Below are 12,590 nucleotides of genomic sequence, written 5' to 3' on the forward strand. Positions count from 1 at the left end.
GAACTTTTAGTACCAAGGACAGGACCAAATATACATGTTAGTACTGAGGACAGGCCAGATTGACTTTTTAGCACCAAGAACAGGACCAGATAGACGTCTAAGTACCAAGGACAGGACCAGATAGACGTCTAAGTACCAAGGACAGGACCAGATGGACGTTTCAATACCAAGGACAGGACTAGATACACGGTTTAGTACCAAGGACGGGACCAGATAAAACTTTAAGTACGTAGGGCCAGACCATATAGACGTTTTGTATCAAAGGCAGGACCAGACAGACCTTTTAGTACCAACGAAAGAACCAGATAGACCTTTTTGTATCAAGGACGGGACTATATAGATGTTGTCGTATCAAGGACGGCATCAGATTCGAAGTACCAAGGACAGGGCCAGATAGACGTTTTACTACAAATAGGACCAGATAGACGTCTTAGTACCAAGGATGTGACTGAATAGACCTTTTAGTAACAATGACAGGATCAGATGGACCTTTTCATACCAAGAAAAGGACCAGATAGAACTTTAATACCAAGGACATGACAAAATAGACGTTTCAGCACCAAGGACAAGACCAGATAGACCTTTCAGTACCAAGGAGAGGACCAGAAAAGACCTTTCAGTACCAAGGAGAGGACCAGATAGACCATTTAGTACCAAGGAGAGGACCAGATAGACCTTTCAGTACCAAGGAGACGACCAGATAGACCTTTCAGTACCAAGGACAAGACCAGATAGACCTTTCAGTACCAAGGAGAGGACCAGATAGACCTTTCAGTACCAAGGAGAGGACCAGATAGACCATTTAGTACCAAGGAGAGGACCAGATAGACCTTTCAGTACCAAGGAGAGGACCAGATAGACCTTTCAGTACCAAGGAGAGGACCAGATAGACCTTTTAGTACCAAGGAGACGACCAGATAGACCATTTAGTACCAAGGAGAGGACCAGATAGACCTTTTAGTACCAAGGAGAGGACCAGATAGACCATTTAGTACCAAGGAGAGGACCAGATAGACCTTTCAGTACCAAGGAGAGGACCAGATAGACCTTTTAGTACCAAGGAGAGGACCAGATAGACCTTTTAGTACCAAGGAGACGACCAGATAGACCATTTAGTACCAAGGAGAGGACCAGATAGACCTTTCAGTACCAAGGAGAGGACCAGATAGACCTTTTAGTGTCAAGGAGAGAACCAGATAGACCTTTCAGTACCAAGGAGAGGACCAGATAGACCTTTCAGTACCAAGGAGAAGATCAGATAGACCTTTCAGTACCAAGGAGACGACCGAAACATCGGTGTGTGTAAAGCATTTAAATTTTTTTATTCAAGACCTACAAGGCATATGTACCGGGCCCATATTTTTTTTCCACCTCGTCTTTCACAGATCTTCCTGGACAATGGTTTCACCGTTCTGTGGGACTCCCTGACCCGTGTCTACGTCTCGGCACCAGAGTCTTACATGGCCAGGACTGCCGGACTGTGTGGTACCTACACACTCAACCAAGAGGTAAAAATGATTTCAACCATGCAACATCGGAAAGTTACTGCTCTGAAATCAAGCTAGGGGGTCCAAATCTACACTACTTCTACCTTACATCAAAAGGTATCAAACACAAAAAATTAAAAGCTATCAGACACAAAGACAACAATGTCAAGATACAAAAACCTGATGTTCTGCTGAAGTACCAAGCTTGGTCACCATGGGGCCCAAAATCTACCTTTACAGTTGTGTTTATAACACCAACCAACAGTCATCACACTCAATTCAGGGGTTCCTAAGTTATTGCTCCAAGTACCTGTATTCTTCATTGTGGTAACAAGGGATTTATAGATGGCAGACTTCAGCCCATTTCTCAAAGTTTACTACCCCTTCTAGTCCCTTGATATTGGCAAATCTGAGCTTGTGTATTAATGGCATTCTGCATTGTGTATATCAAAAATAGAAGAAACACACAATCTAAATACAAACTTTGCCTGGCTGTGTCTGATTGCTTGAGCACAAATTAAATCTGCCTCTGATGAAATTTGTCTTATCATATTTGAATCATCATATGGCCAGCCGCCAATCAAAAGGCCCCGTTCCATGGTGGTTATGACGCCGTAACACATAGATTCCAGCCAGCCTGGTGTGTATAGCTCCTTCTGATTGGTCAGAATTTGCATCAACACCAGCTTTGCTCTCTCGGTGGTTTCATTCGGTGGTTGTAGCAACGGACCAGACGTTATCACACTATATACACCTCGGGGCGGGTCATTAACCTTTAATCAATGCGCCTGGGAAATTCGGATAAGTTCATATTTGCCACAGGTTTTATCCTATTTTTACAACTGTCTTTTCTCTGTCTTCTAGGATGACTTCCAGGATCCGAGTGGCCGTCTTCGGGGCTCTGTTGAGTCTTTCGTGCGACACTGGAAGACCGACCCTAACTGCGTGGACTAATGCCTTAACCCTAAACACGACCAAACAAAAGTGCCTGACACATTTGGATATCCCATTGCTTTAGCTTTCTCTAATACTTACCTTTAATACATTACTAAGTTAGCAAACAATGTAGATTGTTGAAGATATGTGCACACTATCTTTCAGGACTATTTCTGCACCTTTAAGCATGCATTCCGATTTCTCATACTTATGCTGTCACAAAGAACCTTTAAATGTTGAAATGTAGACTTGTCTATGGCACTTATTGTTCATAGTTGTTACTGCAAATAAATGCACGTTGTGGGTAGTAATGTACTTGTATGTATATGGTCTTTTATTACAAAACACACCGGGTTTGCCATTCTTGGACACCTGTACCTCAACATTGTGATTATCTTGAAAAGTATTCTTAAATGTATGATAGTACATCGAATGTCTTGAGCACTTATTACCATCACAGAAGCCTTCACGCATTAAATAATCCAAAATTTTGATTGAGCAAATATGAAACTGATGTTCAAAACAATAAATGTTGGACCCAACATACCAAATAGTGACACTTAATTAAGGCAAATTTTTCACCAACTTGAAGAAACTTTATTTGCTCTCTATCATCAATGCGTGATTAAGACATAAAGATCCCATGGTACCCAAAATCTGTACTAACCAAAGTTATTTCCCGGTTTGGTATAAGCGTATTAAAAGTTTTAACTGCCCAGGTATAACATAAACATACAATACATGTAGCTGTTTTAAGACATTAAATATAAAATGGCCCTAAACGTTTGCTACTGACGCCGTCAAGCTATCATTGGTCGTCGGACACTTCGGAGCTCTTCACGCGAAGGATGACGGGAACGGACGTGCACGGGATCATCCCGACTTCCGTGATCACCATGGCGATGAAGTTTGACGGCGTGATGTCGTACACCAGGTTTAGCAGATTGAGCGAGTCCAGTTGGCGCCAGTTGTTAAGGTGTTGCTGTCTTCTTAGGGGCACCAGGTCATCAGGGTCACCTAGGTTGAGATATTAAGATTTCAATGAAAGGAAGCGGAAGGCATTGTAGCCTGGGTACCATCCGGATAGTAGTTCCCTCAGATGTTTATTATACACTGCAGGGTTGTAGCCAGTGCCAGTCCTTCTGTCCTTTGAAGGAATTTTGCAGCTGGGGACAGAAAAAATATGTGCCCTTTCCGTCCTCTGTGACAGACAAAAATCTATATGTAAAGTCAGTAAAGATATAAAAAAACAGTCTTCTTGTGTAATTTTTCACCAAAACAGATGAATAGCTTAGTCTACCAGCAAAATCTACACCTCAAAATGCAGGAAATAGGGTTTCAGGGGTCTATAGATTTCAAAATTCTTCAGAGGAGTATGCCCCCGGATCCCCTTAGGAACTTTATGCCTTTGGCTTGACATCTGGTTCCTTCAGATTTAAAATCGAGGGGACGGAAAATGATTTGAGGCTGGCTACAACCCTGATACACTATATACAGTCGCTTCTCTGCTATTCCATCTGGGAACCTTAACATCTGGAACCTGGCGCTGATTGGTCCCTACACATCAGCGAATAAAGGAATGGGGTAAAGTGCTTGCTCCAACAGGCACTCCAACACCCCAACGGCTTCCGTCTGCTTGTGGGAGGCCTGTTGTCATCGAACAAGCGCTCCAGAACCCATTTCTTAGTTAATTCGCTCATTAATTAACGTCCTTGCCAAAAGGTCTGAATGTACAGTTCTCAAGATGGGTAGCAGAAGTGAACATAGGAACAAACTACTATACCAGGATGGTACCCAGGCTAAGGCAATAATTTTCATACTTCCATGAATAGTAATTGCATTCAAAATTACAGCAGTTTTATAAGTTACTATTTAGAGCTCGAAGTACATTTTTGAACAAACAAACAAACAAACTATCTATTACTCACCTAGCTCATTAAACACGAAGGAATCCGTCTGTACGCGCTCACAGAACTTGTACGTTTCGCAGCACACCAGCACGGGAACGTTACACGCCTTTGCCGTCATGGCAACCAAGGACGTCCCCACCCTTCCCATGACAAAACCGTTGGCGAGTAAGGCGTGAGCTCCGAGGAGCACTTTGGATACCTGATGATGTAAAACAAACAAAAATTTGTGATATGTAGATCATCATAGATTCACGGCTAAATAGTAAAAAAGCCTTTCTTATTGCTTACACAAGAAATAAGGCTAAAATCAAAATAGAATTTTCTAATTTTTGCCTTATTTCTTAAGTATGCAATAAGCTAGAATTTCGTCGGATAGTCTTCACACAGAACAATAGATCCTTTTGTAGTAGTTGTTGTTCTTTTATATCTATTATTCTGTAACTGACTTCGGAATTGACTTTTGCATGGATGACTCAAGTATCCATTTCCCTATCTTTTTTGCCTTTAACGGCATACTAGTATATTTGCCAATCTACAGCATAGTCCCTTTTTTTTTAAGGAAATGACCAAAAATTGATGCCATCACAAATGTCACCCATACAGACAAATCAACATGGCCTAATATACACAAACAGTACTTTACCTCTTGCATGATGTAAGATACAGCATTGATGAGTACATAGGTGCACTTGATGCCGTGTTGTACCAGTCTTCTCAACATCTCCTTGCCCTCGAACTTGGGACGACCGTCAACGACCACGACACTGAACTTCTTCCCACTGTCATGGGCATCGCACAGGACCTTCTTAATCAGGGAGGAACTAGGGAAATACAACAAGAGAATGTTTAGGTCAATGCACTTGTAACTCCATTCAGTGCTGCCCCCTATCTGTTATGATTGGTACTGCACCATAGCACATATGGAAACACAACATTTCAGAACTAAAAATGACAATGTTTAGATCAATGCACTTGTAACACCACTCACTGCTGCCCCCTATCCATTATGACTGGCACTGCACTATGAAGCATATATCTAGGATTTAGCATCTGAACTTTCTGCATGTCACTTTTGATATCCTATATAGTAAGAGGCACTGCATGTATACAACGAAAAACACAAAATACATGGTTTGATCTTATATGAATGAAGATTTATGACATTTCTGTTGGAATGCTTTACATTGTTGTTGATTTGTTTTGCATATCATACCAGTTTTGTAAAGTTAGCACAAGCTGCATAAGACCAGACTGTAAGGTTTGAGCCACTCAAACCAAGATGGATGCTTTCAATTTTTGATAAGTGTACGTGGTGTTCTCTTAAACATACTTGAGGTGTCCCAAAACCTTAGCTTTCCCAAAACCTGAATTTGCACATGATTCCATCCAAAGCTCTAGGTTATCATTGATGAATGACACAACTATCCCTGTCCTTGGTGCTGAATGCATACATAAATACTTAGGACAACTCTATTTGAAGAAACCACAGGGAGAGGAACACCCTAGCAAATGCTCAATCTCCAATTCAGACATAGTCAATACAGTATACTTACTAGCCGTAGACCAGAATGACGTCCCCATCATGTATTTTAGACAGGGTGTAGGTTTTAGAGATGGCCTCTCCTGCTAGTAGGATCTTTTCCTTGATAAACAGGTCGATACTCTCTTGTAACTGCTTCTTCGCCTACCAGAGAAACAAGAAGATATTATTACATTAATCAGTCTTGTCTAAATTTTGTAACAGTTTGATTTCAATACATAGAAGCATGCATCTATCTAAAGAACACCTAATTCTTTCATTCATTTACTAGTCAAAACATTCAAATTGGTCTTATCTGACTTTTTCAGTTCAATTGCAATACATAGAAATAACATACATCTATTTTCAAACACTCAATTCTAAAGTATAACCAAACCTTTACATTCATCGGTTTGTTCATTCGACTGATGATGATCATTTGCTCATTTGTGTGTTTGTTCATCCATCCATCCATTCATCCATCAATTCATTCATTTATCAATTTATTTATTTCTTCATTCATCCATTCATTCATCCATTCATTTATTCAATTATTCATCCATTCATTCATCCATCCAATCATTTATTCAATCATTCATTCTGCTTACCTCAGCTTCTGGGATGTCATTAGGAGAATGGTTTATCTGAAATTTGATGTACTTGATTGCATTTCCCATGCTAACAGACAGGGGGCGACACTGAGTCAGGAAGCTGCAAAGTGAACACAATGATGTCAGAAAATTGTTCTTGAAGTGCATTAACTACTGCTACACTATATTGATAAACAACAGTATTTTTACCTTCTGTACCTATTTATAAGCATGGTATCCAGATTAAACCTGTTTATTTTACTTGACAAACTTTTGCAATTCCAATTTTCTGTTAAGACAAACTGTCAGGTGTTCATAAGACAGAATACCTTCTTACCTAATATAAGGCTTGATCTTAGTATCTAAGTCCCTGGAGAGATCCTTATCTGTGGGTGTGGTGTAGTCTGCTATCACCTGTAAAAAAAAAAAGCATTTATTTCTAAAGACACTCCACAACTACTTAATGTGGTGAAAAAACAAAACATGTAGTCCATTGACAAACGTTATAAAACATTTGCAATGAACCAAAACATTTTCTTTAAGCATATACTATATATTCATCTATTTTTGATGGGACTCACTTTTCCAGTAGGAGAGAGAAAATGAGGTTTTTGCATGTTTTAAGCTTGTTGTTGAAACAATTTGGTAGTACAATAGTAACACATTGGAAATGCATATTCAGGTCAACACGAACATCTGAAGATTAATAGTGCATGTATATACGTTAGGGCTGCAATATGATTCTGGAAATGGATTTAGAACAATAAAATTGCACAAAATCTATTCTTAGGAAAGGCAATTGAGATGTGTTTACCTTTTTAAAAGCTACCAGCAGAGCCAGACATCTGGAGTTGGACCCACAGATGATCCCATTAGCATACTGGAGTCCTAGCTTCAATATAGCACTGTGGATTCCTCCGGGAGAAAAACTGGGGAAAAAAGGATATAATCAAGCTCTTTTGTTCCACATCTGATTCAAACTTTATCTAACCTCTGAACTCTAAGAGGCTAGACATCAGGGCTCTAGCCAGCGTCCATTTTTCCGTCAATTGACAGAAATTTGCTGCGTGTGATGGAATTTTTTTTTAACCAATCCGTCAACCTTGACGGACAAAAATTCTTGGTGGATGCTACAGGCGGCTTGGGGACACTGTCCACGGTCAGAAAGCCACACACTGTTTGTTTTGCTATTGTTATGATTGTTGACTTAGTGTGTCGGCGCCCTTTCACATACGGTAATCTCATTAAAAACCTGTTTTTCAAGGTCTCAGTTCCGTCTTTCCAACTTAATTTTCGCGACAATGGGAATCGGCTGACGGAAAAAAATTTCGAGCTGGCTAGAGCCCTGCTAGACATACCCAAGGTATGGATACAAAAACAGGTAGCAGTTACTGTAATTCACTTTGTCCTTCTCGGTACCAAACTTTAGAGGTCTGAGAAACTTGAACTTGTTCTCGGAAGTAAATGTTCACGGTGGCGACAGGTGCTCGTAAAAAAAAGCGGATGTATTACTGTAAATGCATTTAAGTTCGCGGGGATGTAATTTTGCGATAGCGGGAAAAAGGTCTTTTCGCTGTGGATTTAATTTCGCGGTAACACCATAGACTGCAGTCTAATACCATAATAGAAAAATATTCGCGGTGGTTTTAAGTTCGCGGTGAAGTGGCCACCGCAAAAACCGTGAACATTAATCCACCGCGAACATTTCTGCATTTACAGTATTTGTTATCCGTAATAATAAGTTCACTTTACAGGTGTCACCGTGAAAACCGTGAACATAAAAGTACAGTTACTGTTAAAAAATCAGGAATTACAGTACCATACCTGATGTTCTTGGTGAGGGAGGCATCTCTCTCATACTGATGGAGATGTGAGAACAGCCCGACTTTTTTCTGGGTGACTGGTCTCTGTGGTACCTGAGTGTATGGATAAGGCAACCGTCATTCTCCAAAACCATGACATGGAAAGTAAGTAGACATAGTTACATGTAGTAATATTACTAATAAAGTCCTTCCCGCACCAAATGATGAATCAGTCGGTGAATATCTCCATTTCTAGTGTGCAGAGCGACAGATTTGTGCTACTACATCACTACTATATCACAATCACTACAGCAGGGGGCTAGTCCACTAGAAATGTTGTCTGTCTTCAACTACCATCGTCTTTCTCCAATGCTGTGTTATAAGCAGAGAAAGCAGCATGCACCATTTTTTAAAGTCTTTAGTATGACTCAATTAGGATTTTACCATGGTCAATTAGGATTTTACCATGGTCAATATTGACCGAAGGAGGCCATATATAGTATGACTCAGCCTAGGGATGGAACTGACAACCTACCAACTGCAAGTACTCTGACCACTCGACCATTGCACCGGTTATAAGCAGACATAGACTTGATGCATGATTTGAAGCAATTCTAATATAATACAGTATCTACATGTTCATGAATAAATTGTGCATGCAGTGTATGCATTGTGGGCAATATGTCAAAGTTGAAGACTCCTGAGACATGAATGTTACATCAGGACATATAACAATGTGTAAAACATGGTCTAGACAAGATCTAGTACACGTCAGTTTACAATGTGAGCTGGCTTATTCTCTCAAATGGTGTAATGAAACTTTACCCTTTGTGTCTCCAGTCGTTTGGCCACCTTCTTCTGAACGTTGGGGTTGTCCACCAACACGTTTGCCCGCACTCTTTACTTTGAACTTTGACCTCATTGTTTAAACTGTGAGCTGGCTTATTCTAAAAAAAATGCAAACTTTACCCTTTGTGTCTCCAGTCGTTTGGCCACCTTCTTCTGAACGTTGGGGTCGTCCACCAACACGTTTGCCCGCACTCTCGGCGCCTCCTTTTTAGTGACTTGCATGGATGGCGAGGACGGGATGTTGCTGTCGCTGCCCGTCCGAGGTTTCTGGACCGCCCCTGCGTCCTTACCTCCCCCCTCTCCTCCTTTTTTCGCCATCTTGGCTGCCCTCTCTGCCTCCTGAAAATAACATTGGACAGACAGGAAAAAATTCAGTGGGCCATTTGATGAACGGATTTGAATATGATTATGAATTTTTCTTTTTGGTGTGAATGTTCATTTTGAATTTGTTCTTTGAATATCAACAGCCATGATGAGAAAAAGAGCAGTGTACTAGGGGTGGGTACCGGTACAGAAAATTCAGGTTCAGGTCCGGTTCAGGTCCAGAGGATCAGGTCCAGGTCCGGACCTGAACCTGGACCTGATTCAGTATGACTCATACCAATGATCCATGTTACTACAAAGAAATCTGTTTGGTGGAGTATTAGACTTACACTGGCGTTTTAAAATCCTGCAACGCTAACTGCACCTGTACGATTGACTGTAAAACATGGTACAAATTACTATAAACTGTACTCTACTTCACTCTTGTTATTTTTTTCCACCTGCAAGCTAATTTCCATCTAATTTTTTCAGGTCCAGTTTTTCTGGACCAGTCCAATAAGAAAAAACGGTTTTGTACCGGAAAGCTGTACCAATACCCAGCCCTACAGTGTACGTATTGTTAACTCTCCATTTCCTTTCTGCATAAAACTTATTAATAGTTGCCTGCACATAAAACATGTTGTAGTTGCCCACAGCTCACCCCTAGAGTGGTTACATCTTTAAATTTAAACCCTTTGCACACTAAGATACAAAGGAAGCAAGAAGAACACAAGTATTACATGCATGTGCATATATGGCACCCAGACAACTGTTGACAGTTAACTTGCCTGTTTAGCTCTTCTCTCTGCTTTCAGCTCAGCTTTACTCTTCTGTGGTTTTGTTACATCTTGACCTCCTGAACTTGATCCTTGACCTCCATGACCCTGGGTCATGGCCTCTTGTGACCTTTCACCTCCCCCCTCTCCTTCCTTGCCCTTCTGTTTCTTAGCTTTCTTTTCCTTCTTTCGTTCCTTTCTGCTGAGTTGCTTTTGTTCAGCTTCCATAGCCTCGGCACCTCCTGGGTTATTCTAGTTAAGACAAAGACATCATATCATACATTTGATAATATAATACATTGATGATTCCATATTGAATATGTGCGATCATAAATACAATGTTGCTAATAATTATTGCAGTTTTGAGACTAAAAATATGATGCTATTACTATATTAGCTATATCTACAGGGTTCAAAGGTAGATTTACATACGTTATACATTGAGGCGTTATAACATTTGATCAAAATGCGAACTGCGTATACTTCGGACGTTTTTAAATTTTTGTTGTTACAATAAAGAGATAGCAACTTTGCGTTGAATCTGGTCTGTGTAACTCAAATTCTGCTGGCAGATGTTGGGCGGGCTGCTATAAGCGAGATTCAATCAGGCTAGCATCAAATCGTGGTTCCTTTGTGGGGAGGGCTACCGAAGTAACTCTCAGGCAGGGATCGAAATACTTTGTTTTTGCTACATGCAAAATTGCAAGTTGGCAAAAATTTTATGTGCAATTTGAAAAATCTACATGCAAAATACAACTAGCTGGCGATGGCGACGAGTATCGCTAGCTTGAATCGGTGAATTTTGATTACATCTAGTAAAGTTACCGGAGAAAGTTACTGGCAAAAACAAGAAAGGATAAAGACACACATCCATTTGTCTTTTTGTCTAAGAGTAGGGGGTCTAATTCCTCAGTATTTTTCCAATAGGCCAGGTATTTTCAACAAAAAAAAATAAACATGCAAGATTGCAAGTGCAGAATAATTTTACATGCAAATCTAAAAAATTATGTGCAAATTGCAAGTTAAGTATGTGTATTTCGAACCCTGCTCAGGCATGTTGGAAAAAGTTCAGAAGCGATGTCTGAGACTGATCGGAATTCCTACGGACTCTTTACCCTCACTGTCTAGTAGACGTGACATCGCTACGCTAAGAACATTGCGTAACACAATCCAGGACAGTAGTTCTCCTCTGAACGAGTTCATTGCCCCACCCCAGAACAATTGTTATAGCCTCCGTCGCGAAGGACGCTACCGGGCACTGACAAAGAGTAAGACCAAGAGACATGAACTCTCCTTTGTTCCTAGAGCAATAAAATTGCTCTATCAAGATGGCGGCTCTGTGGCGATAGGTCACTAGTTCTGTGTCTGTACAGAATATACATGCAGTTACTTTTTTTCTTGTAAATTCTACGGACGTTATTGTTTGCTGACATAGTTATGCCCACTTGTCTCTCCGCCACTGCTATATGTAAGGCAGTGTCTAGGTCTTTTTAACAAAATGTGATTATGTATGTTTGTGGATTGTAAATAACAAGGATTTTATGGAATGTAATTCTTGGCGCATTTCATGTGGCATTTATAATGTCATTTGCCATGTCAAGGACCAATAAAGCTGAATCTGAATCGTTGGTGTGTATGACATAGATAGCACATAGACAAAGTTAAACATGGTGTGTTCTGCATTATTTTTCATCTTTGATATGTTTTAGTCAATATTTAAGAACAAATAAATTCATATTGACTTACTTGCTCCTCCATTCTGACTTTCAAGGATTCAACCCAACTTCAAGTAAAACTGTTTCAAAAGAAGGAAAAGAAAGTTTTTGTCAGTATATTTCGTTACGATATACAGTAATCTTACATATGCACCTGAATTTGTTTTACCTCCGATCTATGTATTGTACTATACCATTGTCAGTAAATAAATATTACTATAATTGATGAAAAATAGAAATTGTGGGAGGGGGGCATATGCTGTTAGACAATACGGCGTGTCTTTGAAATGTTATGACACCCCTTAACACGTCAACTTAAGATTTTTCTGACTCTCATAAATGTTCTTAAACGTCGTCTTAGCCTACTTTTCTGTGAAACATTAGCAGGGCTCCAAAAAGAGAGGTAAATCATACACCACACCTTTTCATCATATCATATTTCCGCCATACTGTACCATTGCATCATGGTGAAATGAAGGGTAAAATGTAGAAAAATGAAAGAACGGAATTTTTATTAGAACTCTCTTATAGGTCAATCAATCATTATAAGCGGTATAACGTTTTAAATTTATATCAATGGAATTCTTTGATTTAGTAACGCCGCCATAATATCCATCTAATCGTATAATTGTGAAAAATACTATCAGCAAGTTATCTCTATAAACCCCAGAGTACCCTAACTCTGATCACAACAAGCCCCGGG

General features: G+C 40.0%; 2 protein-coding genes across 2 annotated transcripts in view; one reads left to right on the forward strand and one right to left on the reverse strand.

Annotated features, from left to right (window-relative positions):
* The window catches only part of LOC118404220 (IgGFc-binding protein-like), a 54,639-nt gene extending 51,901 nt beyond the window's left edge, over window positions 1-2,738 (forward strand). Inside the window, exons 56-57 of the mRNA XM_035803246.1 lie at window positions 1,386-1,508; window positions 2,352-2,738. Coding sequence (XP_035659139.1) covers window positions 1,386-1,508; window positions 2,352-2,441 — 213 coding nt within the window. The 3' untranslated portion in view covers window positions 2,442-2,738. The remainder of the gene's footprint in view (window positions 1-1,385; window positions 1,509-2,351) is intronic.
* Window positions 2,739-2,997: 259 nt separating this feature from the next.
* Window positions 2,998-12,400, reverse strand: LOC118404221 (translation initiation factor eIF-2B subunit delta-like). The gene is made up of 12 exons (XM_035803248.1): window positions 12,309-12,400; window positions 11,919-11,967; window positions 10,185-10,424; window positions 9,214-9,432; window positions 8,267-8,358; window positions 7,257-7,371; window positions 6,780-6,856; window positions 6,461-6,563; window positions 5,887-6,017; window positions 4,977-5,154; window positions 4,352-4,532; window positions 2,998-3,440 (listed from the first exon to the last, which is right to left on the reverse strand). The coding sequence occupies exons 2-12, from the start codon at window positions 11,928-11,930 to the stop codon at window positions 3,232-3,234; spliced, it is 1,557 nt and encodes a 518-aa protein (XP_035659141.1). The 5' UTR covers window positions 11,931-11,967; window positions 12,309-12,400; the 3' UTR covers window positions 2,998-3,231.
* Window positions 12,401-12,590: the final 190 nt, after the last annotated feature.

The sequence above is a fragment of the Branchiostoma floridae genome, chromosome 17 (genome assembly GCF_000003815.2).
Source record: "Branchiostoma floridae strain S238N-H82 chromosome 17, Bfl_VNyyK, whole genome shotgun sequence".
Lineage (NCBI taxonomy): Eukaryota > Metazoa > Chordata > Leptocardii > Amphioxiformes > Branchiostomatidae > Branchiostoma > Branchiostoma floridae.

What these genes read in the sequence shown, in the direction of transcription:
- LOC118404221 (XM_035803248.1), bottom strand. An exon ending in AACGACTGGAGACACAAAGG is followed by an intron (nt 8,359 to 9,213) that starts GTAAAGTTTGCA and finishes CCATACACTCAG; the next exon opens with GTACCACAGAGACCAGTCAC. An exon ending in GTCATTCTGGTCTACGGCTA is followed by an intron (nt 5,155 to 5,886) that starts GTAAGTATACTG and finishes GTATTTCCCTAG; the next exon opens with TTCCTCCCTGATTAAGAAGG.